We start from the raw sequence: 27,648 nt of genomic DNA, 5'->3' as shown, positions 1-27,648 counted from the left end.
AAAAATATCAATTTGGTTATAATTTTTTTTAAAACAATCAACTTCAAACATGAGTTCAAAAAATAAAACGTTCATGTCATAATTTTGGATTGATTTTAAAAAAAGAATTTTTAAGTTTATAAAAGTTATCTTTCTACAAATTTTTATTTTGTTAATAGAGTTTTTTTTTAAATAAAATAAAACGAAACATAAAAAAACAACGGAGAAATTGTAATATCGAAGGATACTTTTTCCAAAATGACATCAATGCTTGAAAAATGCATATTTTACATTCAATATGTCTTTTGAACCTATTTATTTGTGGTTCCATTTTGTTGTCAGAGATCAAAAATACCATCAGCCTATTTTTGTGATTTTTCAAGAGTTTTTCAATGACATCTTCCATTGCAACACAAATTTTGTCTCATTTCGATAAATTGTCTCAAAGCATTGGGAGAAAGGAAGAATCATTGAAGGCGGTTGGATTATCTTTCATTTTTTCACGTTTAAAGTCATATTTATTGCAATTTTTATTTTTTAACCTTCAAAAGCGAATAAGATTGGCAATGGAGTTTGTCAAATTGCTGAACCAAAAAAATGACTCAAAAGTTCTGAGTGGTATGTTTTTCATTAAAGATTATTGCCTTTTCAAAACCTAATCGATTTTTTATTATTTTCTATAATATATCATGATGTTGGTTTATTTGAATAGAACTTAGCAGCGATACATTAATTTTGCCAATTTTGGTCGAGGCTATGAAGATTAACAAACAGAAAACGTTAATTCCTGCTCTTGAACTCTTGAAATATCTGGTGTCAATTGGTGTTGTTTCAATAGTTTGCATTGTTTCATTTTATATCAGCTAATGTTTCTGGACTTGAATATAGTCATCAATGTCACTTTCAATTCCATCAGTGTTCGATGAAATTTTAAAGTATTTTTTTATTATTTTTTTTTGCAGAAATTAAAAATTTTGTACAAAATTATTGTTAAAACATAATTGCAATTTATTTCGCACACTGCAATTAGAGAGCATTCTGCAGATGAGACGATCGTGCAACATATTCTTCAAATTTGTCAAGGATGCATTACTCCACCAAACAAAGTGTCTGGAAAAGATCTTAGCAAGATTTTATGCTATCCGTTTCGATATGTGAACAGTAAGTCTCAAAAGATCAGTCATTTTGCTGTTGCTTCTGTAAGACATATTACATTGTCTATTTGCGAGCAATTTACATCTTCTGTTTTGGCTTCTCCAAACTCTTCTCAATCAACATCTTCTTCTCAGACTTCTTTGCCTCCTCTGTCAACGTCGACACAGCATAGTGTCAGTACTCCAGCAAAACAGCCGTCTTCTTCAGCGTCTTCCTCTTCGCCAGCATCAAGCAAGTTCCCCAAACCACCTCCACCTCCTCCTGCACTCAAGGGTATGCCAACTTCATCATCGTCGTCGTCATCATCCACATCATCTTCCTCTTCCTCTTCTTCTTCCTCCTCTTCTCCTTCTGCCATGGCAGAAAATAGTTGGAGCTGCTTTGTTGTGCTTTCTGAGGTTGTGGATATGCTTTCTGGAGGCAATTATCCACTCCATTTGCAAAGCATCATCGGAGGCGATCCTCTTTCTTCATCGTCTTCTTCTTCATCACCTGCATCTTTATCTTCCTTCTCATCATTCGCTTCTTTGCCATCTTCTTCTTTCTCCTCATTTTCCTCCACATCATCATCATCATCATCATCGTCCTCTTCTTCTTCTTCCTTATCATCATCTTCTTCTTCCAATTCTTCATTCACATCCTTCTATTTCAAAGCCGAGCCTTTCAAAGGCACTTTGGGCTGGGAGCTGCTGGAGTCTCTTTTGACCCCAGCATTCTTCCTGGCCGTGCGAAATTCTCCGCTCCGCTCTTATTTCCTCTCTCTTTTCCAGCAGAAGCTGATTCCCATGCTTCTTGACTGCTGCTCGGTGCATCCACATTACTGGCGGGCGGTACAGAAGAGATGTGGATTCATTGCAAGCCAGCTGTCTTCACTCTCTTGCTTCTCATTGGAGTCGTTGAATGCATCGGCTTATCCTTCGACTTCTTATTCCCAGGCAATGCAATCAACGTCTGCTTCTTCTTCTTCTTTTGTGTCTTATCCATCATCATCATCATCTGCTTCATCGTATTCGTCTTATTCCACTTCCTCTTCCATTCAAAGCCAGCCTTCGCAAACTATGCCCAATTCATCCACTTTGTTTGTTTCGGTCGACGAAAAGAAGGAAAAGAAGCACATTAACATTTTGGAGCAGATGCTGAGAGGAAAGAAAGAGATCAGAGAAAGAAACATTTGGGATGCCTCTGATGAAGTGTGGGAAAGGAACATGCAGAAGATGGAAGAGGAAGAAGATGATGAAAGACAGAAGGAGGAAAAGAAGACAAAAGAAGTGAATGATAATAACAAAGAGAAGGAAAATGAGAAACTTAAAGAAGACAAGAAAGAATCAAAACAATCAGAAAACAAGAAAAATGAAACATTATCTTCTCTTCGCTCGAATGTGTCGAGTGTCAAAAGTTCTTCTCTTTTGTCAACTTTCTTCTCATCCTCCTCCCTCTCCTCCTCTTCCTCCTTTTCTTCCTCTTCTTCTTCGTCAAATAGAGAACTCCCCTTTTCCGAAGACCAGCTCATCCAAAACTTGTCTGTCTCCTCGCTGTTTTTGGGGCGGCTTGCTTCTCTTTCTGTTTCAGACTCGTTTTTGGCTGGAATCGACATCCATCCGCCTTCCTCGCTCGCATATTTGACCTCTTCCTCGTATTCCTCCTCATCCAATCTGTCTTCTCAATCATTGCCTGGCTTATCTGCTTCTCCGCTTCTTCACTCTTCTTCCAGTTCTTCTTCTTCTTCTTCCTCCTCCTCTTCTTCTTCTTCTTCCTCTGCATTGTCTTCCTCTCCCTCTGCTTCGATGCTCCATCTCCATCCACTCCACATTCATCATCCGTTTCCGTTTATCTCCGCGGAGAAACTGCCTCTTTTGCGCTCTTCTTCCTCCAAGCTGGCTTTTCCATATTCCCCAATCAAATATTTGGAGCAGATCTTTGTGAAGAGAAGAGAGCAACTGGACACAGAAAAAATAACAAAAGGCAAAGATATTAACAGCAAAGCTTACAAGACAAACAAAACAAACAAAACAAACAAGACAGAAGAACTCGCCTTGAGAAAAGGATTTCGAACTTCTTTTGCCTCAACTCATCATTTTTCTCTGCTTTCCGAGGAAAATATTGCTTCAATGGAGCAATGTTATCACTTCCCTTCGTATTTCTCATTGGAAGATTCTCACTTACTGAACATGCAGGCAATCGCTTCATCATCTCTTTCTCCTCTTTCTGCTTCAGTTTCATCATTATCTTCTTCTTCCTCTTCTTCTTCTTCTTCTTCTTCTTCCTCATCCTCTTCCTCTTCTTCCATTTCTGTTCCTTCCTTCACATCCACCAAGCGCATCATCCGTGTCTCCTCTCTTCCTTCTGCTTCAGCCAAAGAAAGCGAGGCACTTCAGCACGTTGCAAACATCACTTTTCTCATCACTGCCCATCTCGCAGACTTGCTCCCCATTGAATGCTGCATGCTTCTTTCTGTGCTCTCTTCGATGTGCTATTCGAACGAGACGGCGGAGAAGATGGTGGCGATGCGGTGTTTGCGGAGCATTCTGTCGTTCCCGTTTCTTTTGAGGAGCTTTTTTGTGCTGTTTGAGCAGAACGACGAGGGAGTGGAGGAGGATGAAGGAGTGTTTGTGGAGGAATGGAGGAGGTGGAAGGAGAGGAGGAGGAGGAGAGAGAGAGAAAGAGAGAAGGAGGAGGAGAGAAGAAAGAGGGAAAGAGAGATTAAAGATGCGGAATTGAAAAGTGGAAAGGAAGAGAAAGAGGAGATAGACGAAGAAGCAAAAATGAAAGATGAAACAAATCAACAATCATCTGAGAGCAAAGAAGGAGAAGCAAAAATTGATGAAGAAGAACAAGTTCCTGAACCATTGGGAATTGAAGAGAGTAAAGTGAATGGAACAGAAGAAGGAAGAACAGAGAGAGAAGGAAATGGGAAAGAAGAAGAAATATCAAAGCAAATAGAGGCAAGAGAAATAAAAATGAGGGAAAAGATGATTCGAATGATGGATGAGAAGAAGGAAAAAGAAAAAGAGAAAGAGAAAGAGAAAGAGAAGGAAATTGAACAAGACAAAAGCATCAAAGAAGGGATGGTTGTTGACTTCTCAAACGAAGCTGTTGACAATTCGCCTTCTTCTTCTTTTCTGCCTCATCCATTTGTCAGCTCAAAAGTGGCAGAAAACAAAGAAGTGAAGCACATCATGCAAATCATCACTCCTTCACCTGCTTCTTTGAATGCGTCGCCTTTCACCTCAACTGTTTCTCAATCAAACACCTCTTCTTCTTCTTCTTCTTCCTCCCAGACACTGCAATCACTTCCTCTTCCTCTTCCTCATCCTCCTCCTTCTTCATCTTCATCTTCATCATCATCAACCCCTCAAAGTATCATTTCACCTCAGTTGATCTTTCGTGCTGTTTCGTTTCTTCCCTTTTTCTCTCTGCATCCGCCATTCACTTTCCATTCATACAACGCAAATCATCCACATCACGCTTCTCCTTCCTCCTCCTCCTCTTCTTCTTCTTCTTCTTCCTCTTCTTCCTCTTCTTCTTCATTTTCATCCACTCCTTCCTTTTCTCCTTCTTCCTATTCACTCAATTCTCATCTTCGCTCTCATTCTAAGCAGCCTTCTCTTCTTCCTTCTTCTGTCTTTCTCGAGTTGTTTGCTGCGCCTGTCAGAACACTTCTGCATTATCTGCCAGCTGATGGCTTTGTCAACAGCGGAATAAACTCAACTTCTCTTTCATCCTCTTCGTCCTCTTCTTCTTCTTCTTCCAATTCATCTTCGTCTTCCTCATCGTCTTCTTCGTCATCATCTTCTCCTTCTTCTATGAATCTGCCATCGCTTACTCCATTTTCATCATCATCTGCTCAATCATCATCATCATCTTCTTCTTCTTCTTCTTCAAGCTCTTCTTTGCTTTCTTCTTCTTCTTTCGGCTCACTTCCTTCAAATTCTCTTAAGCCTTCGTTTTATCGTCCTTATGATTCACAATATGATCCTTTGACTTCAACTTCATTTCAGTCATCTTCTTCTTCCTCTTCCTCCTCCTCTTCTTCCTCTTCCTCTTCTTCTGCCTCATCTTCTGTTGACGAGTTATTGTTAAAGACTGCAATTGATGCTTTGTTTTGCGCAGTGAAAAGTGTATGTGTCATTGCATCTTCAAGCAAAAAAGCGAAAATTAAAACTCGAATTGAAGAAGAAGAAGAAGAAGTAAACGAAGAAAACGAAGATGATAACGAACAACCATTGAAGAGTATTATTCCTTCATCTTTCTCATCATCATCTTCTTCCTCCTCTTTAACTTCCTCTTCCTCTTCCTCTTCATTTCATGCATACTCTTCCTCTTTGTCATTCTCTTTTGATCGCCGTCTTCTCATTCGTGTCATTCCGACTCTTCTTCATGGCATTTCTTATCTTTCGCTTTATCTCACTCAGCACAACATCACTTTTGCCTCTTTCTCTTCCTCATCCTCTGCTTCTAATTCTCAATCATCCCAATCTTCATCATCTTTGACTTCTTCCTCTTCCTCATCCTCTTCTTCCTCTTCTTCTTCCTCTTCTCTTTCTGGGAATGTCAGCAATTTGATGGGAATATCCTCCAACTCCTCTTCCCAAAGCTCTCTGAACCTGAGCAGCATTTCTGGTGTGAATGACAATCTCCTCATTGTTTCTCTCTCTCATCTCTATTCGCTGTGCATCTGCTGCATCAACTACGACCTCCCTTTGCTCCTCACTGCCTGTGTCCATTCAATTGCCTCTGTTTGCTTACCTTCTTCTTTCCGTGTGTGGAACACTCCTCAGCTGCGGTGGGGTTTGGTTGTGTCTTCAGCAGCAGCTGTGGCTGATGTGAGCGAGGAAGAGAATGAGAACTTGGCGAAAACTGGGGCTGAGCCAATGCAGTCGATGTTTGCTCCGCTTGGAACGTCTGCCTCTTCTTCTGCCTCTTCTTCTCCTTCTTCTGCTTCGTCTGTTTTGCAGAGAAGGAAGAACGTGATGGAAGAGAAAAGAAAAGAAAACAACAGAAAAGACGATGAAAAAGAAGAATTGAGACAAATAGAAGAAGTCGATGAGCAGCAAAATTCATCAGAAGAAGACAATTCAATAACAGTTTTTGATGAAGAACGAGCCAAATGTGAAGCCAACTCGTTGATTGCTTTGGGTAGGCAGCAGAAGCTGTGGAACACAGACTCTTCTTCACTGTTCCCTCCGTTCATGTTCAACACGTCTCATTCACTTGCCTTCGAGTGTCTGTTCACCATCATCCGAAAGCATTGCTCTTCGCTTCCGGCGTCTTGCTGGAACATCATTTTGCTTCTCTTCTCAGAGACTGAGAAAAACGTGTTCTGTCAGACGGGTTTCTATCCATTTCCGCTCACTTCCTCTCCTTCTCGCATGTGCTCGCCACTCGTCAACTCTTCTGCCTCTCTCTTTTCTGCTCCAACTTGCGAAGTTTTGTCGCTTCTGACACATTTTGCATGGCTTTTGGCTGATTCTCGTGCGTTGCCTCTTCCGTCTGTTGTGATGTTTGCTTCGGCACTTGCAGAAGCAGCGGAAGGATCGCTGACTGCATTTGGGATTGTGCGAGAGAAAGAGAAGGAGAAAGAAAAGGAAAAAGAAAGGGAAAGAGAGAAGGAGAGAGAAAGAGAAAGAGAAAAAGAGAAGGAAAGAGAGAAAGAAAAGGAGAAAGACAAAGAGAGTGAAAAGGAGAAAGAGAAAGAGTATTTGTCACTTCTTTATTCTCCTTCTTCTTCCTCTTCTTCCTCTCTTTCTTCATGTTCCTCATCCTCCTCTTCCTCTTTGTCGTCACCTGATTTCCGACACATTCTATCTCCTTCGTTTTTGGTGCCTCCTTCTGACTATCGCTTGTTCCTGTTTGCGCTGGAAGCTCACAGAATGGTCGTTCAAATGAGGAGGAAGCTGGACAGAGAGAAGAGGAAGGAGAAAGAGAAAGAGAAAGAGAAAGAGAAAGAAAGAAAGAGCACTGCTTTGGATGAGCAGCAGAAAAGCAAAGATGCAAAACCCTTCAAAAGATCGTTTCCTCCGCCTCCACACGTGGCAGCTGGCTCTCCTGCTTCTTTGTCTTCTCCGGCTTCAGCTCTTTCCTCTCCTCTTCCTTCTGCTCTTTCGTCTGCCTCGATGATCCAATCACCTTCGACTCCTTCGCTTGTCCAGTCAAATTTGGCTGTGGCAAACATTCATTCACCAGTTGTGGTTGCTTCATCATCATCTTCTTCTTCTTCTGCATTGTCTACACCTTCGATCGATCGATCTGAAAAGCACATTGGAATTCTGAACCAGAGCACAAAGAAAATGTTCACTCCACACAATCTTTCGTCTTCAGCTACACCTTCTTCACTTTCCACATCGTCTTCATCCTCTTCTGCTTCTGCTTCTATTTCAATGACACCATATTCATCCTATCAGCTGCAGCAGAGCACAATGAAGACAAATCATTTTGGCCTTCCATTCAAAGGGGAAGAAGGAGATGGAACAGTCAAGCCATCGCCTTCTGTTCTAATCTGCAAAATCTCATTTAATTCGTCTTCAACAGCAGCATTTGTTTGCTCACCGTCAAATTGCGATCAGCTGTGCCTCCCTCTTTCTGTGCCAGAGCCGATCTCTTCAGCTTTTGCAGATAGTCTTTCGTCTTCTCCTTCGGTTTCTCTTTTGTATCATTCATCTGCTTCGGCATTCCCTTCGTCGCCTGCTTCTGTTGTGCATCAGATAACAACTCCCTCAAAATTTGCAAAGATAACTTCTTCTTCTTTATCTTCATCATCATCTTCTTCTTCTTTTGTATCAAGTTCATCTATTGGAATGCTTCGAAATGTTATTTGCGAAGATGAAAACAACAACTCTCAATCTGTTCTTTCTCTTTCTCCTCTTCTTCTCCTCCCTGACATTCCGCTTTCCTTGACTCCTCTCTCTCTTCTTCCATATGCCCTTCCATTTCTGCAGTTGTTGGATGTGGTTCGGTTGAACATCTACAGAACGGAGTCATTCCTTCAGCTTCTTGTTCTTCCGCTGCTGTTTCGACTGTTATTTTCTGCGTGTGAGGAAGTGAGGGCAATTGCAGTGGAGGCGTTTTTGTATCTTCTTTCTTTGTTTCTGTATTACGAGGCAGGAGATGGGATGGTGAGATGGACAGAAGAAATGATTGAAAGAAGAGAAATGAAGCTGAGGAAGGAAAAGGAGGAGGCGAAGGAGAAGGAGAAGGAAAAGAAGAAAAAGGATGAAACAGAAGCGGAGAAGGAGGAGGAGGAAAAGTTGAATGAAATAATTGGAGATGAAGAAACAGGAGGACTGATAATACCAACAATACCACCGGAGTTGTATGATTTTGAAGAAAGAAGGAAAGAAATGGAAGAAGTGGGAGACGAAGGAGAAAAGAGAAAGTACATGAATTTTGATGAGGTGTGCATATGTTTCTTTGGGAAAGACGACAAAAACGAATATAAAGACAAAGAGAGATACAAAAGTCAAGTCGAAAAGGAGGAAGAAAGAAAGAGTGATTCAAATGAAAAAGTAGGAAGCGTTTTTTCAACGAATGAAAAGAATGAAAGCTCACAGAAATATACAAAGACCAAAAAAATGATTGTAAAAGCGATCGAACGAACGTTCTTGCCACCATTTCTTTTCACACACAGATGTATTACAAGCCTGCTGACTTCATTGTTCTATGTGTTTTTGTCTTCTCCGTTTGAAGACGTGAAAAAGCGAATATGCTCCTCATTCTTCACGTTTCTGTCGTCGTGGTCTTTTTACTTGACGGCTGAAATCGACTGGCCAATCATCATCCGCTCGCTTGCTCCGATTGAATTCTGTTCTTCTTCTGCGTTTTCTGCTTTGCCTGCATCTCCATCTGCGATTTCGTCCAACAGAACAAGCCATTATCCGCTGCTGTTTCGAATTATTCAGTCGATTTTGGAGAATTCATCCACTTCGACATTTGTTTCCTCCACTCCCCTGATGTATCTCAGTTCATTGCCTGCTCCGTTTAATTTAAAGAAAACTTTGAATGGAAAATCTTCTTCATCTTCTCAGTTAGCTTCAGTTAAAAGACAATCTGATTCAATTTCTTTGTGTTCGAGGCAGTTTCGTTCTTCTCGTTCAACTTTGTCTTTTCTGCCTTCTTCTCCAATCACTTCTTCTTCATCTCTTTCTCTTTCATCGCTTTTGCTTCTTTCTGAACATCTTTTCCAGTTTGCAAAGCAAAAAACAAGTTTGAACTTGTCGCTTTCGTCGATCGAATACATCTGGGAAATTGCAGACATTCTGGTGAAAGTTGGGGAGAAGCATGAAGAATGGAAGATGAAGCAGAAGAAGTGGAGGAGGAGAGAAAGGAACAAAAGATTCAGTAGAAAAGGAGATGGAAAAGAGAAAGAAGAGACAGATGAAGAGGAGAGGGTGAATGAATTCAATGACGTGTTTGATGAAGAATTTGAATATCAAAATCTTTGGAGAGACGAAGAAGAGAAAGCAATGGTGGAAGGATTCTACTCACTCACACAAACACATTCACATTCATCCTCATCCTCATCCGTTTCTGTGTATTCTTCAGCCTCAATTGCAGACGACGAGTTGGTCGTGTTTGAAGGGGAAGTTGTGAGGGAAAAGCCTGTTTGTCTGTGCAGGATATGTTGGGAGGAGAAGAAAGCATTTTTGGGAAGAGTGAAAGTGAGGCAGCCAACAATAACATTTGAGAAATCAGGAAGAGACAAGAACATGATGGATATAGAAAACAACGAGAAGAACACGAAAAGAGACGAATTGCCAAAGAAGCCTTCATTTGACACTTCATCTTCTCATTTTGTTTGCCCCACGTTAGCTTCTATCCGCCCATCCCTTTCTCTGATCATTGAAAAGTTGACTTCTCTTTCGCTGGACACGCGAGTGGAAGTGCGGACAGCGGCGCTTCATTCGCTTTCTTCTCTTCTCTCGTCGCATCGCTGGTTCTTTTCTCTTTCTTCTCTTGCTTCTTCTGTTGTGGCAGAGTATCTGTTGCCAACTGCACAGGCAATGTGGATGGAGGTTGAAAGTGCACATTTGATGAAGAACGATTCTTCACCTGCAAATTCATCGCCTTCGCCTGGCTCTTCTTATGCTTCTTTGATTCCTCCAACGCTTTCTCTTCCTCCTCCTCCCTCTGCTTCTTCCTCTCAATTCTATCGTTCTTCTTCATCAACATCTTCTTCTTCTTCGTTATCATCATCTTCTTCTTCTTCCTCTGGTGTTCTGATGCACCATACTCGCAACACACCGCAAAAGCAATGGGAAGAATCGCTTGTTCTTGTTACACAGACATCAGTGGAGCTTCTATGCTGTTTTATCAGTTCTTTTGCGAGGGAAGAAGGAAAAGAAAGAAGAAGGAAGAAAAGAGAAGAGGATGAAAAGGAGAAAGAGTCGAAAGATAAGAGCGATTTGCCTGAAATGGAATCTATATCACCTATCCATCCATCGATCATCAACTTGGCTGAAAAAGAAGATGTAACAAACTCAGAACAACTCAAAACGGAACAAGAATTTATTCCTTCAACTGCCTCTTCATCAATTTCCTCATCTCGTTTGTCTTCTTCTTCCTCTCCCTCTTCTTCTTCTTCTTCACTTCGCCCTGTTTTGACAGCGTTTTTGTTGAATATTCTGATATTTGGGAAGGAAGAAGTAGCAACAGCCGGAATTGATGCAGTTAGCAGAATAATGGAAGTGGCATGGCAGAAAATGAAAGAAGAGGGAGAAAAGATGAGGAGACATTTGAACAGGAAAAAGAAAAGCAAGAAGGAATGCAAAAAGGATGAAGAAAATGAAAATGATTTGGATGAGGCACTTTCTCCGCAAAGCGATGAACCAACAAAGCTTGAAAGGAACGAATTTTCGTCGAATTTCAAAGAAAATGAAACCGATGAGTTGTTTTCTGAGACGCTTTCTGAATCAGATGGATCATCTTCTTCTGTTTCATCCACTCTTTTCTTGTTTGCCTCTGAAATGTGGCAGATGTGCTGGGATGTGATTTGCGTGTTCTGTTGTTCCTGCTTCAGGTGCAAGCATGATGAGTCTGTTATTTCTGTGTCTTCTCTTCCATCAACTCTCTCAGCTTCTTCACTGGCTCCTTTGTCTGCTGCATTGGCTTTGCCTTCTGTCAACTCACTATCGGTATCAACTTCATCTTTGTCTTCTTTCAGTTCTTCATCTTCTTCTTCCTCTTCCTCTTCATCTTCATCTCTTTCTTCCTCTCCGTTCGTGGCACTTTCTCATCTTTCCACCATTTTCTCTGATGCACTCTCAAAATACCTTCCTTCGTCTCCTTTTGCTGATTCTCCTTCAACTTCATCTGAGTTGTCTTCATCAAAACAATCTGAATCAGCAACCCCTCGTTCATTCCCTCCACCTCCACCTCCTCCTCTTCCTGCTCCTAACAGTCAACTTTCCTCCATTTCTTCTTCCTCCTCCTCTTCTTCTTCCCCAGTTCCTGTGCAGTTTCCTCTTCCACTTTTGAATCCTTCATGTTCTCTTTGCGCGCTGACTCATCAAAAAGCTATCCATTTGGCATTTCTGCTTCTTCTCTGGACTCCGCGCAATCCATCTGCTGTGAATTATTGTCTGATGGCTGAGAAGTTGAAAGAGGAAGAAGAAAAAAGAGAAAAAGAAAATTGTTTTGAAAAGAAGGAAAAGAGATCAGAAAAAGAACAAGAAGATGAAAAAACAGTATGTGAAACTGAAGTTAATAAAGATTTCAAGAAAGAAAAAGATGTGTCTCTTTCGTCTTCTGCATATGCATATCCTGTTAATCCTTCTTCCTTCACTTCTTATAACACAATCAAAAAGCCTTCTGTTATGCCTTCAAACAAACCAGCATTTGCTCCTCTTCCGTCTCCTTCCCAATCTCCTTCTTCTTTGTCTTCTTCATCGTATCCTCCGATTTCTGTTCTTCGCTATTACTGTCGCACTCTTGTTCCATCTACTTATCCTCATCCTCCTCCTTCCCCTTTCTTTATTTCATCTTGCCGTCATCTTTTCTCTTCTCCTTCTCCTTCTTCTGTCTCATCCAGTGTCAATCCGAGTATTCATTCGCTTTCTCCGACCCAATTTTCACTGCCTTTTCTTCGTCTTTCGCCTTCTCTTATCAATCCTCTTCTGTTTCTCTCTCCTCATTCGTTCAGAACAGTCGGTTTGTTCAAAGATCTGAGCAGCCAACAGGAAGCGTTCTCGGACTATTCGCATAGAATCAATCGGATTGAAGACGAAGATGAAGAGGAAGAAGAAGAAGAATATGAGAAAGAATTGAGGGGAATGGAAGAGAAAGAGAAGAATGGGAGTGGAAATGGAGGAGAAGGTGAAGAAGAGGGAGACTGGGGCAAAGGGCTGAATATTTGTGATTCGATTGAGTCTGATGGAACAGAAGAAGAGAAAGACATCCTAGAAATGAAAAGTCGAAAATGTTTAATGATGAGCAAAGAAAGAACAAGTGAAAATGGAAAAATGGAAAAGAAAGAAGATGAAGTTGAGGTTGAACACATTCAAAGTTCTGATTCTAATGATCTTCCATTGTCATCGAAACTTTTGACTTCCTCTGCATCTTCATTCCTCTCAAACTCATCTGAATGGGAAGGAGAGAATCCTCATCCAAAACTGACGAGCGTTGATTCTATTTGTGGTCTTGTTGTTATTTCAGCTCTCTCTGCACTTTCTATTCCTCCTCTCCATTTTGCCACACTTCAATACTCTTCTTTGAATAACCCTTCTCAATCAACATCTTTTTCTTCCTTGTACTCATTTTCAAACCCGTGCACCTCAAGTGTTGATCCAGTCACTGGATCTGATGTTCCTCTTCCTCCTTCTTCAATGCTTGTGAACGTCACCGCTTCTTCTCTTGGAAACTCTACTTCTTCCCTTCTCGTTGAGCATCATCTGCATTCTCTTATTCCTTCACTGTCTTCTTCACCTTATCCATCTCCTTCTTCTTCCCCAAGCATCTCAGCTCCGTTACCTCCTTCCTCGTTGACTTCTTTGCACTCTTCCGTATTGTCAGCTGCATCTTCTTCTTCTTCTTCTTCTTCACCTTCCAGTCCATCAACACCAGTTCCATTGATATCTCCTTCTGTCTTTTCCACTTCTCTCTTCCCTGCCATTTCTTCCTCGCTGATAATCCCTTCTCAACTGAAATCAAACTTTGTCAATGACACCAAACGCATTCGTTTGCCTTTCCTGCATCTTTCTGCTTTCCACATCATTCTCCATTCCACTCTTTATGCTTTCTACAGCAGTAGTTCAACTGTTCCTGTAGATTGTCCACCATATCAGTCTCTTTCTTCTCAATTTGATTCTGATCATTTTATGTTTGATTCGCCTTTTGGAACAAAAGAAGAAGAGTTTGTGAGTGGAATTCAGAGCTGTGATACGATATTATCTTCCAATTTATCTAACCTTTCTGCTTCGTTCTTTTCTGATTCTGCTCTCAACCGCATTTTCTCGACTTCTTTTGCTGCTCTTCTGATGCTTCTTGACTTTGGGTTGTTAACTCTTGTTTCTGTTGAGCATTTGCATCAGGCAAAGGAATGGAAAGATATTCTATCTGTCCCATCTTTTGAAGAAAAGGTCGGAGCAAAACAGAGAGTGAGTGAAGAGTGGGAGGAGGAGGAAGGAAATGAAGACTATAGAAGAGATTTGATCGATAAAACTGAAGCTGCAAATGAAAACATAACTGAGAAGTCTTCTTCGAAAACTTCTCGAAGGTCAACATCAAAGCATTTACCATTTTCATCACGTCCAGTTGTTGCTTTATCGTATCCACATCTTGAAAGTCAGTTGTTTTTGTGTCATTTTCTTGTGTGCTGCAAGTTCATTTCACTGTGCTTGTCTGTTATCACATTATTGGCTCATTTTTCTCCATTCGCCACACTTTTCGGATCAGATTCTGTTTCTTCATTAACTTCTTCAACTTTTTCGTTTTATTCGCAATTCCTGCAGCGAATGTATCAGTTTCTGCTTCTTCCACATCATCCCCTGTGCGGTCCTGCTTTGCTGATGACTTCTGTGTTTATGGCAAGATTAACCAAAGAAACAGGGAAAGAAGAGGAAAGAGAAAGAGAAAGTGAAGAAGTGAATGAATTATCATGTGAAAACGATGAGAGCAAAGCAGAAAAGACTTTGAGTGAAAAACAGGAAATGCTGAAAAAGATGGTGCAATTGAGCGACAGCATTGTTAAGTGCACATGGCCTGAGTTGAATGACTCAGCATCAAACGCTTCAGAGGATGCATTGACATTGAAGAAAAGTTCACTGTCATTTTCTCCATCATCATTATTATTATCGGCTTCAGCATCCGCTTCATCTTCATCTTCATCTTTCTTTTTGGAGGTCTTTCCACACATCATTTCGGCCCTTACATCTGTGTCTGTACAGAAATATGCTTCAAACCTTTCTTCATCTCGTTCCCCGATGATGTACACAGCGTCTCCTCCTTCTCCTTCTTTCTCATCCTCGTCCTATCAATACCTGCAAAAATCCTCTGATTCATCGGATCCTTCTGATATGGCGTTTGTGACTGTTCTTCAAACAGAACAAAAGAAGCTATCTTTCTTTCAGATACCAAATAAAAAACAAACAAAACAGAACTTTATTTTGCCTTCTTCTTCACCGCAAATGGCTTCCTTGCCTTTGACTTCTGCATTTGGTTCGCTCAATAAATCCATGTCAGCTTCGAATACTTCGAATTGGGGCGCATCAGTAAACGAATGTCTGTCGGGAGAAGAATGGCCAGCCGATGAGATTCCGAGAGCACTTCGCAAGCACCATCATCGGCACGTTCATTCGAGTTCTTGTTCTTCTCTGTTCCGTCCGATTGAAATATTGAATATTTTTGAAGATGGAGAAGATATCAAAGAGGAAGAAGAGAAGAGAGAAGCAAAAAGATTACATGAGAACGAGAGAAGGATAATTGCAGGCAGAAAACAAAGAGAAAGAAGAAGAAGAAGAAGAGAGAGGTTAACTGGAAAGAAGAAAAAAGGAAACGAAGGAGAAGAAAAAAATGAGATTGAAAAGATGGATGATAAAGAACTAAAAGAAAGAGTTAATTTAAGCATTTCATTCTTTCAGGATGTTGCAGATGAAGTGAGCAAAATGGAAAACGTTTTGAATTACACAAAAAGGAACAAGAATACTTTTATCGGTTGTGGAAGAGAGAGAACGGATGAGCCACGTATTTTGGATGACAACAAGTATTCACAAGACAATATATCTGTTCCATCATTGAAATCAGATATTTTACAAAATTCGCTTAAGGAATTCGCGAATCAAAGAAAAGAAAAGAATGTGAAGGGAGATAGAGAGAACAAGGGGATTGTTGCTGAGTATGATGAAGAAACAGAGAAAGACGTGGAGCGAATGTTGAATGAGACGGAATGGGTTAGCGAGGTAGATGACAACTGGCATATGTATTCGTTGAGTGAATGCGAGTGTATCCCTCTTAAAATGGAAAGAAAAAGAGTGAAAAATAGAACATCAAAGAGAACATCAAAGAAAAGAAAAGGAGAAAGGAACGAAAGCAAAACGGTGGAAGATAGTTTTTCTGTTCGTTCATCTTCGAACTCACAAGCATCTCAATCTGAAGACAGTGAGCAAATGAATTCTTCTTCTCCATCTTCTTCTTCTTCTGAATCAACATTTGTCTCTGCTTCATTTCAGCGACAAAGAAGATTTCTGCCGAAATACGAAAGCAATAAAGAGGAAAAAGAAGCTCATCGTCATCATTCTCATAAACACCTTCTTCATCTGCATCGTTTGCATCCTTCTTCTTCTTCTGCCTCTTCTTCAAACAGTCACTCTAACAATTCACAACCTTTGTTTCCTCCTTCTTCCTCTTCTTCTCCAAATCCTCCTCCATATCACACCTCTTCTATGCACTCGTCTGCATTTCCTTCTTCTGCGTCCTCTCTTTCTTCTCCTTCGTTACGGTCTCCGTCATCGTCGCCTACAAATCTCAAAGCTATCACAACCTTATCGGCAGAATCAACTGAAGAGCAAAGCGTTTCTCTTCCTTCTTCCACGCGTTCTACTCCTTCTCCGTCATTTCGCTCAGTTGCACTGAAGCAGCCTACATCTGGGTTTATGGTTGTGGATAAAGAAATGAGTTTGATGGAGAATGAAAAGGAAGCGGAGAAAGACAAGGAAGACGGTCGAAAGACACCGACCACGTCGCATGTCTCATTTGCGCTTGAACCGAAAAGTGTTGGTGCAAAAGACAAAAAAATGAAGCTTTCTGAGTTTATCACCAGGAGACACAACTCTCCTTCACCTTCGCCTTCTCCTCCCCCGCCTCCTCTAATGCCATTGTCCGCGCAAGTTTCACCTCAAAAACAGGAATTTGAGAGAAAAGTTGTAAAAGAAGAACTGGAAAAGAGTGAAGAAGAGGGATCATTTCATCGGGGTGGAAACGAAGATGACGAAATTGAAGATCAAGACGGAGAATATCAGCCATCATTTGCATCTCTTCCTTTCCATTTGTATTCACTTTTTATGAAATCTCCAGATTTCCCAACAATTTCAACGATTTGGTGGAGAAAGAGAGAAATTCAACAATTTATTTTGTATTCATTTGCACATCAGCAGTTGCTTTTATCAGCTTCATATATAAGTTTCTCACAATTGCATTCAGGTGATAAGCGTAACAAAGATGAAAAGAAGGATTCAATCCAAGAAAAGGAAGATATGCCTAGCAAAGAGGAAAAGTGTAACATTGATTCACTCAAAATTGATTTAATGAGACAATCAGATCCATCAATATTGCTTGCATTTCGATCTTCTTTGAGTTATTTAATTCAAATTGCATCTTCAGTTTTGTTAACGACAGCAAACTCTCTTCGCACAAACGCATTTGTTGAAAGTCCCACACATCTTTCTTTGTTGGAAAGGAGTCTGCGTTCTTCTCGACTTTCGATTTCTGTTTTGTTCCATCTTTCGTCGCATCGTCATTTTTCATCTTCGTCGTTTAGAGCAGCAAGTTTTCTTCAGGATTTTGTTTGGTCAAGGCTCGAGATTGTTCTCAGGCAAATCATTAACCGTTTCTCTTCAACTTATGTGTTGCAATTTCCTCCTGAAGCTATTCGTTGTCTTCTTCGATTTCTTTTGTTCAGCTTGGGAAGACTTGATTCTTTGAAGGGTTCAAGTGTATGCAAGGACAATTGCAATGTTATATGCTCTTGTTCTAATGCAGATACTTTTTCTTCGTTCGCATCTGGAAAGCTTCAGCCTTTTGCTTCTTCTTTGCTTTCTTTGCTTTATGGTTTTTCTTCCATCAAGAATTCTTCAATTATATCATCGTCAGATTTTTCATTCATTTTCTTGTTATTGATAAGGCGTGTATCCAGATTACTTGGGAAGATAGTTTGCGGAAAGGAGAAAGATGTAGAATTTGATGTTTGAAATTATCTCTTTTTGAGTAATTTTCATTTATTGAAATATTTTTGAAATATTTTCAAAGTACGTGTTTTTTCTTTTCATCTCATATTGTTGTTGAATTTGATTATTTTGCTCGTTGTGCCTGAAAGTTATTTTCAAAGGATAATATTTTAAATAACTTAGTAATTTAAAGAGGTATAATGAAACTGGAAGAAAGTCAATGAAACTACAAAATAATTAATAACTTTTTTAATTCTTACAATTTTAATATTTTTAGCAACTAACCATTGCTCACTTCCTTTAATTGAATGAATTTATTGAATATGAAATTATTTTTATGAGAAGAAAATAATTTCAAACTCAACAATGCTGGTCAAATTTTTTGCTTTCATGAAAAAATAACAAATTTATAACCAACTTTTTCTGTTGTTGTTTAATTATAAGTTTGGGAAAAGTGTTTGATATGGCAATGTATATGGAACGAAATATAATAATTTTAGAATTTAATATTTATAAAAAAACAAAAACACATACCATCGTTCTAAAACACGGTACTTTTTCTTTAACTGGGGGATATTCTTCTTTGATTATTTACACAAATTTTCTTTAAGTAAAAAGTTAATTTTGATTATCTTTTTTGAATAAAAAATCAAAACATCCTAATGAATAACAATCTTTATATTTATTAACGAAAAAGTCAAAATACACACATACTTTTTCAAGAAAAGAATTGTATTGGAATTTGTTAACGAGAGTCTATATGACACAAAAACTCTTCGCAAAGTTTTCATCATCATCGACAGAAATGAAAAGTATCTTTTTATTTAATTTTCTTTCTCTCAATTCATACTTGTTAAATGTTTTCTCATCATTCAAACTTTTCTCATTTCTCTCATTTTTGTCACTCAGCATTTTCCTGAACTGACTTCTATATTTCTTCTCTTTTTTCGTCAAACTTTTCACAGGAATGCTGCCATCCTTTATGTCTGGAAAATTTGCCACAGATGTTTCCTCACTATCTGCTGGATTCAAGTTGCTGCTCTCCATATGACTTCTTCTTGTTTTTATTTTTATGTTTGTGGGAGAAAATATTCCACACAACTCCGAGTCCCAGTTTGATTTTTTCTTTGTTCTTTGCGAAATGGGTGAACCAGAAACTTTTGACAGAACAGATGCTGCCATCACAGGCCAAATACCAGTAATCTGATACGCGCTTTTTATTGTTGATGGAGGTGTTGAAGAAGTGAGTACTTCAGGAAGAACTTTTTCCAATTCACTTCGAAACGAAGAGGAAGAATGTGTCTTCGATGGGTTGAAATTGTCATTAAAAGTCTTTTTAAATCTTTCAAATATGCCACTGTCGCATTGCTAAAGAAGATGAGTAAGATTTAGAGGAAATCTGATGACAGTTATTCCTTGTTTTTCTGCGCATTTCTCAACTTATCATTGATGTGAGAAGGATGATTATCAAGAAGGAAAACAGCCTTTGACATATTCAAGAGTTTCATTTTTGTTTTAATCGATGGAATCCAATGGGAAATCATGATGGTTTCAAAAATTGATGAATTTTTACATCCTGAAGATGATGAGAGAAAACGAATGTTGAATGACGTTAGGGTTCGAAATTCTATTGGAAGCTTTCGACTGGAAGACAGAAGAAAAGAAGGCAAAGACGATCCATCAGCACAAACGCAAACACATAGAGTCGAATTTGTTGTTTTGTTGGGAATTGGGTGTGAAGGAGGTATTTGATTTCTTAAACACACACGCAGCTTGCATGAGCTTTCTCCACATCTCGTTGATGTGACATCGAAATTAAACATACCGTTTTCACCAAAATTGTTTGTTTCCAAAACTTTTTGGAATTGATTCAACCATTTTCTGATATCATCAGGTGACTGTGCCAACATTTTTGATAGTTCCATCAATTTGGACGATGCAAATTTGAGAATTTTGTTATGATCGATCATATTATATGCAGCTGAAATACATGGAAATTTTTTTTTGTTTTTTCCTGAGAGTTTTCTTCATAATAATCTTTCATCTTAATAATAAAAAATAATCATGAAGAGATGAGAAATTCATATTTCAGATCACAAAATGGAAATCTTTTCTTCGAACAATCTTCCTTTCTGAAAGGAAAAAACAAGTGTTTTGTTTTCCATTGTCTCAATCACTTGGTCTGGATAGATAAAAGGATTTCATTGATGCAATCATCTCTATTGTTTCTGTGGGCATTTGCTCCTCGATATCAAGCGCCTTTCAATAAAATACCATTTCCAATTACCACACGATGTGAAGAAACATTATCTTATTTTATTTCAAAAATTTTCACAGAAATGCTGTTAAATTTCCAAATTTCAGCACACGCCATTTTTTTTGAAGGTCTGATGCAGAAAGTTCGCAATGGTTTGTCATTTTAAGGGTTTTAATCTTTCGACTTCTATAATGAAATATCAAAAAAGGAAATGAAATTCATTCGATCAAATATGTTGCAGTATAAAGAAATAAATTCCATGTTATCAATCTTAGAATATTCCTTCATATTTTACAATTTGAAACGGTGTTGTTTGCCTTTGCTGAAATATTTTGTTGTTTCTTCAATTTTTGGTAACCGTTGACATTAGATAAAAAAATACAATGAAATCAAAATGTTTGAATTTTGAGAAGGATTATCTGAAATTGGATGAACATATTGGGTGATTATTTTTGAAATCATATTTTTTCATTCAAATATTTCGGTGCAAATATATTTCTTTAATATCAATAAAAAAGAATTGAAAAGTGAAAAGGCTTATTGAATGCATTTTAATCTTTGACTCGGAAAAACCATTTGTTTTAAAAAACAATTATCATGCTTTTTCACTTTTGAATTAAAATTTTCTTTCTAAAAACAAACAATCTTTGAAAAATCAACACCCCGAAAAAAGATATGATTTCAAAAATAATCACCCATATATAAAACTGATATTTTTAATTTTTCTCGAGAATGGATTTCAGAAAAGTTCAAGTTATTTTTTAACCTATCAAATATTATTTCTCGAAGAAAACTGTTTCCTGAAAATGAAACAATCAATAAATCAATTTATTAATTTTTTTTTCATTTTCGAAAATCATCACTCAAAAGATAAAAATATTTTGTAAAAAAATGCATTCTCTATAATTCCCAATAAAAAATTGTGAATAATCAGTCACAATATTTTGAATAACAAAAAACAAGAATTTATTTGTCAATTATATTATTCAAGTTTATTTGGAGAAAAAATTGAAAAACATTAATTTTTTATACTGAAATGAATTTATATTTTTTTTTAAAAAATTATATGGGTGATTTTTTTTGACATCATAAAAAAAGATCAAAAATCGAAAAAATAAAATCAATAGTGGTATTTATTGATCAAAGAGTAAAATTGATTTTTTTACAAGTATTAAGCTTTTATTTCTGTAATATGTATTTGTTTTATTATTATATGCAAAAAAACAAACCTTTTTTATTATTATGAGTGAAAAACAAATTATTGATCAAGTTTGATAAAAATAAACCAAAAATTAATAAAGTTAATCCAACAAATTCATCAGAAAGATAAAATAAAAGTTCTTAACATGTAAAACAGAGGTTATAAAAGAAAAAAATATTGAAAGATCTGGAAAATATTGCAAATTTTTCGAAAATTAAAATATTCTGTAAAAAAAAATGAATTTTCTTTTTCTTCATTTGAAATGAAGTCACCAAGTTTTCAAAACAACCATATAGCTCAACGGCTTCATCAAACGTTAAACGAAATTGAAGATTATCAAATTACACTAAAAACAATATCAAACTTTATCTTAGCATCTCTTTCTCTTTTCCAGATCCATAGATCAAACAACTTTCTTCTATATCCTTCGCTCTTCTTCCTTCCCTTTCCACTCTTCCTCATCAAAATCTTCTTTCGAATATGACTCTGATATTGTCAGATTCTCCTTTTTGCACTTTTTCATAATTCTTATCACTGCGATCCTCGATTACTCCAACAGCTTCTGCAAATCTTCTCTTTAATCACGTTTTTCTTTTCACAAAGTTTAGCCCGTTCTGTGTGAACGAGAAAGTGAACGAATGAGGAAGACGCAGAAGAGATATGTGTTTTGCGCTCGAGTCTCGTATCGCTTCTGAGAAAGAGTCATTGTTCTCCTCATGAGAAGCATCACTCAAAAGAATAATTCTATTGTTGTGAACGAAAGAACAGAAGCATTCAGCAATTGAAATGCTGGGTAGTTTATATTTCTGGATGGATTCTTTGCTGATATGAGGTATGGAATATGTTCATTGCATAGAATAATTGTTTTGTGAATTGCAAAATGAGAAATGCGAGAGTGCGCACAAAGCTATTGGGCTTAAAAAGAAGGTGCAGTACATTAGGTGGAAAAAATTGCTTGTGCCGATTTATCGGTGTATTGGCGCTCTTGATGGTCAAAGATGAAGGAAGAAGTGTGAAGGATGTTGAGAAAGAAGAAGAGAAAGGAATGATTTGAGAGAGCATGGGAGTTGGAATGGTGATAATTGGACCCAGAATTGAGGGGACATTGTCAAAGAAGAGCAAAATAAGAAAATCAATGAAGAAAGCGTTTGGTCAAGGAGGAAGTGCATATTCGGTTAATTGTTTGAATAAAAAAGAATATCAGCTTTCATCAGATATTTTTCTGGATGCTGAGTAAATTTTGTCAGAATGGGTTTGAAAAGAGCGAGAATACTGCGAATATTGGCATACATAGCGTTTTGCATATGATTTCACAAAAAACCCATCTCCAATTCAAAGTTGACGAAAAGGGAGATCTTTTCAACGGCTGAAGAAGTTAAGACCGCTGATTTATACAAAGTCCTTTGCTCTTCCACCTCAATTCCTCTGTCTTTCAAGACTTCTTCTCACTTCTCCCAAATCACTTCTGCTTTCTTCATCTTTTCCTCCAGAATCATAACCAAGTTCCTTTGCATCTTCAGAACGAGCACTGGCTCGACTTCTGCTCTCTGTTTTTCTTCCTTCCCATTTACCGCATCTACTCGTCGTTCAATGAATTCGTTGTTTTTTGCGCTTTCAGATATCATCTATGCTTTTCTCCTCTTCATGCACTGTTATAACATCACTACAAGCAGGCAAATAATCTCTCATCAAAAGCTCGGATTCCTTCCACTTTTCTGAATCTTCGCAAGCTCGTCCACTCGCCTAACTTCTATTAACACCCCCGCTAACTCTCTTCCTTAAAAAATACTTGCTTCTTTCCTTGCATCATCTGGTTTTCTGTTTTTTCTTTTGTTTTCTTTCAATCTTTCAGTCTTTGAGTTAATTGCGTTTCTCGTCGCAAATTCTGTTTCAACTAGTTCAAATTTTGCAAATGCGGCTTCCTCTCCCCTTCTTGAAAATCCTTCCTCTTCTTTCTCATTTTTAACAAACTCGTCTTATTCTTCTTTCACAAACTGCGAGCTCTTCCAAAGTTCCTGCTCTTGCAGCTCATGAGTCGAAATCAACATTGAATTTGACACAACCCTCATTCTTTTTTCGTAAATGCTATTTTTTCCCATTTTCATCACCTTCTTTTTCTTTCTCTTGCTTATCTTTTTCTTTTGTTTTAGATTCCACTTCATTTGACTCTCTCTCCATCATCTCTCTCATTTCTCCCTATGGCAACAATTTTTTTTGCTTCACAAGCCACTCACTTTGATGATGACAACTGATATCCTTCAGCTCTTCTTCCAAACCTTCCATCTTGTCTTTCATTTCCTTCGGCTCTCAGCACATCAAAAGCAGTTTAACAATTGCATGTTCTGTTCTTCACTCCCTTGTGGAGTTTGACATGTACTGAATACTTTATCATTTCGCTTCCCTTTCAACTGCTCCGGCCCATGTTCGTTCTCAAAGCAGTATAGGCAGTTCTTCTCTACTCCTCCTGAGTTGTCGACAAGTTCTGTTCGATTGGTTGTTACGTTGGCACCGACAATCAGAAAGAATTCAGATTATGACATAAGTTGCGGTTTTGGAGAAGAAGAAGAGGAAGGGAATGAATGAGAAGGTTCAAAGTGCTGAGGAATTGAATTTACGCTCTTTCAAATACAATTCTGAAAGCAGAAAGCTGCATTTGAGATTGAGAATTGGGTTTGGTGACTACGATATGGCTGCTCAACTATACTCGCTGGATTGTGTTGAGCTGTATCTGTGCTGTCCCGCCTCCTTTTTGAGCCAGGAGCTGCATGTGTTCTTATGGCTGCGGGCGACGCATGTGATGGTGGGTCGATGTGGCATAGTAATAATGCTGAGGCAATTTTTGGAGTGAGCCGCGAAGGTGAGGAGACGAGTGAAGGCAACTGAGATGAAATGGATGGATAACCTTTAGTGAGATGAGAAGCTGGATATGAATACTATTTTTTCTTCTTCCTTTTGATCTCTTTCGTTATACTCTCCTTTTCTTCAACTTCTTCATCTTCTCCTCCTCAACTTCTGCTTCTTTATTTTTTTGTGTCTTTGAACTTCATCCTTCAGTTTGACACGCTTCATATCACTTCCATGTGATACACCTATCTTTGTCGAGTTGTGGAACGAACTCATGAGAATGGTGATCCTGAAAGAATGATTATTTTTTTTTTCAGAAAATATAAGAAGAATATTTCGTTGATATATCATTCAAAGAATTCACTTCAAAGAAAATTGAAAGATGTGCAAAATGATTTTCAACTTGAGGGGAGGAGGGAAGACGAAGACGAAGACGAAGATAAAGATAAAGATAAAGATGAAGATGAAGATGAAGATAAAGATAAAGATAAAGATAAAGATGAAGATAAAGATAAAGATGAAGAAGAAGAAGAAGAAGAAGAAGAAGGCATGTCCAATGTGCAGAGAGACTTCTGTGTGAGTGAAAAGGAGTAGGTGGTAAGAGACGATCGCGTGAGGGACTTCGGCGGAGTCCAAACAAGAACAGAAGGAGCAGACAATTGTGTGTGTAGCAAGGGAGAAAAAGGAGGAGCAATTAATGCTGTGGAGGCTGTGACGTGTGGAGTGTGCAGCTTTGTGGATGAGAGTGAACCATCGAGCGGATGAAATGTCTGCTAATGTTCGTCTTCATCATCACCTTCACTCTTCTCTCTACCTTCTTTCCGTTGTGCCTGAGCAAGCGTTGTGTCGAAAGTGTCAACTTGCGATGTGTAAAACTCGTTTTTCTCCTTTGCCTTTGGCTCTTTCTACTGATTCCCTTTCCTCTGCTCCTCGTATAGCAAGCTTCTGAAATCCACCTTCTTTGCCTCATCCATTTGATCTCGAACTCCCCTCTCTTTGCTTCTTGGTGGTATTATAAAGCAAGCGGATGAACGCAATGCGCCTTGAAACTCCTTCCCTCTTCCACTGCCATTTCTCATTCGATGCCCATTCGCCTCATTCACCCTGTTCAGCACAGCTGGAGCGCGGAAGCCGTACGAAGTGCTGAAGCAGAGCAGAATGCGCCTCTGCGGAAGAAGAAAGCAGTTCAAATACCCATCCAGCGAAGTTACGAAATGCATTGACATTGATGATGATGCTGTTTGGAGTGGGAAAATTGAATGAAATAATTTTAAGAAGGTGTAATCAAGCTGCTGATTGAACATCTCACAAGCATCTGAAGGTCGATGGTCCGTTCTGATACGAAGAAAAAGGAAATATAACAGAAGAAGAAGGTGAAGAAGGTGAAGAAGGTGAAGAAGGTGAAGAAGGTGAAGAAGGTGAAGAAGGTGAAGAAGGTGAAGAAGGTGAAGAAGGTGAAGAAGGTGAAGAAGGTGAAGAAGGTGAAGAAGGTGAAGAAGGTGAAGAAGGTGAAGAAGGTGAAGAAAATGAATATTAATGGTTATCGGGAAATCCACAGCAAATTTTAAATTATTTCCGAGGAAGAGTGGTGTTGTGTTTTATGTGTTGTCAGTTAATCAAAATATTTTTTTTTCGATAAGTTGATTTCTGTTTGAGCAGTAATTCGCTTTCACTAATATTACGCAAGAGAGACTGATGCAAATTAATGTGGCAGTATTTCTTTAAATAAATTAATTTTCTTTTGCAATTTCTTCTCCTTTCTCTTCAAAAATAGAAAATGATAATTGCTCTCAATTTCTTTTCCATTTCCCTCTTAGATTCAACTCTCAAAATCATCAGAAAATATCAATCCCCTCCTTTTCTTCATCTTTCCCTGTCTCTTCCAAAATATCTTCTCCTCTCAAAAAATATCCCTCTTCCAATCAAACACTTCAGAATATTCTTATTCTTTCCCGCTTTAACCCTCTTTTACTTCTTTTCAAAATCCATTTCTCCAATTTGTCTCAAATATCTTCCTCACCATCCTCAATCACTTTTCTATATGTTTTCAACATTTTCTTCTCCAAATCTCCGCTTACTCTTCTCCATCCCTTTGTCAGAATTTCTTTCATTCAAAAACCCCTCTCGAAGTATTAACATTCAAAAAAATACTCCACTTCCACCCCCTGCCACAAATAATCTTCTTCCATCTCTTCTCTGCTCCATATATCTCCTGTGCCTGGTGTTGATGAAATAAACATCAAATACTGTTTTGGGTGGTTGAAAACATTTTTTAAGGGGTTGATCATGCCAAAAACAGAAAAAACACATCGGGACATCCACCACAATGTGTACGGGCTGAGAAGACCCTCCAGTGAGATATACAATGTATTTTGTGGAGATGCATTCTTTGCTGCAATTTGACCATTCTGAGACTGAAATGAAGAGATTGATTTATTTTTGGAATGATGATGGCTGTGGAAATGAGGCTATTTGGCAAAACACAGTCGAAGTGCAGTTTGGTATTAATTTATTTTTCTTTATTTGAATATTTATCTGTTGATTGTTTTTGTTTTGTTTTCAGGGCGGGAGGTGGAAAAGAATGAAAATGAATAAAAGCGGGATATCTCGTTGTGCAGGGTGACTATGGAGTTGGGAGAGCGAATTCATATGGAAAGTGCCCAGGATGAAGGGATTGGGAAGGGAATTGGAGATGATATTTTCAGACGCAAAAACAAGGACATTTTTCAATGATGAGTGTGGAAATGAGTAAAATACATAAATTTTACATTATTCAGAATAGAAAGATAACGAAACAGTTGAAAGAGAAGCGAAAGTGGGTGAATCAACTATGAAAATTATTTATTGTCAAAAATTGATTGATTTTTTCTATTATTTGTTGATTTCGACTAATCAATTCTTTTTTAATTTTCAATAACATTTTTCTGCAAATTTTTAAAAAGAAATTTATTGAATTCTTTATCTAAATTGTTGCATTCATATTTTATTTGCATTTAATTTCAAGTTAAATTCTGTTTATTAAAGTTTTGTTATTTTTTGGATTTGCTTAATAAATATTCTTCAAATTTTGAAGCAAAAACAATTAGAAACAAATAAAAATTAATTTATAAACAACAACAACTATATATAAAGCAATATATTTGTATGATCATCACTTTTATTTTTCTTTTTAAAGCAACCCTTAATGAAATTAATTTTTGATCAAACGTCGGAATTTTTTATGATATCAAAAAAAATCACCCATATTAAAGAAATATGAATTCAAAATGAATGAAATTATTTTAAAAGAAATGCATCATTTTTTCAATATTTAAGAACAAAGTGTGCTCACGATATAAAAATCAATTGTATTTTGCACCAAAACGGAAGTTTATAATTCGACAAATCAAAAAATTTTCGTTTCGAAATAGAATTATTTTAGGTGTATTATATCGAAAAAAACTGAGACATGAAAAATTATGTAAAAGTTCAATCACAGCTTTGGAAAAGGCAAATTTTTCATATTTCAAGCATATAAAAATTATTATTTTCAATTCTTTTGAGTTTCAACAATTGTTTAAGAGATTTTTCATGTCAGGGACATGTTACACTTGAAAAGTGCCATTTTGTTGCAGGCTTTCCAAAATAAAGGTCTCAGTCAGTTATTGTTGTGTCATATGTGTTTGTCTTTTAAAAAAGTTGCAAAAGCAGAACATTAAATAAAAATAAAAATTTGGATGATAATTTTTAGAATCATAACACTTCAATCAAAATTTTCGGTTGAAAATAATATTTGAAAATCAAAAAATAACGCTGAAAAATGAAAAAGTCTATAACAATCTTTTTCATTTTTATTTCTGATT

At 37.8% G+C, this 27,648-nt stretch overlaps 2 protein-coding genes across 2 annotated transcripts; one reads left to right on the top strand and one right to left on the bottom strand.

The window, feature by feature from the left end:
- Positions 1–371: 371 nt before the first annotated feature.
- Positions 372–17,882, top strand: MONOS_2130 (uncharacterized protein; the record flags this gene model as incomplete). The annotated part of the gene is made up of 5 exons (XM_067872030.1): positions 372–458; positions 531–597; positions 692–816; positions 868–914; positions 1,010–17,882. The coding sequence occupies 5 exons, from the start codon at positions 372–374 to the stop codon at positions 17,526–17,528; spliced, it is 16,845 nt and encodes a 5,614-aa protein (XP_067722550.1). The 3' UTR covers positions 17,529–17,882.
- Positions 17,883–24,711: 6,829 nt separating this feature from the next.
- MONOS_18007 (uncharacterized protein) lies at positions 24,712–25,032 on the bottom strand (the record flags this gene model as incomplete). Its single annotated transcript, XM_067870985.1, has 1 exon — positions 24,712–25,032. One exon carries the CDS (start codon positions 25,030–25,032, stop codon positions 24,712–24,714), a length of 321 nt encoding a protein of 106 aa, XP_067722549.1.
- Positions 25,033–27,648: the final 2,616 nt, after the last annotated feature.

Source organism: Monocercomonoides exilis (genome assembly GCF_001643675.1).
Source record: "Monocercomonoides exilis strain PA203 chromosome Unknown scaffold41-876177, whole genome shotgun sequence".
NCBI lineage: Eukaryota > Preaxostyla > Oxymonadida > Polymastigidae > Monocercomonoides > Monocercomonoides exilis.
The sequence above is the reverse complement of the archived record's forward strand: the minus strand, read 5'-3'. Positions and strand labels throughout refer to the sequence as shown.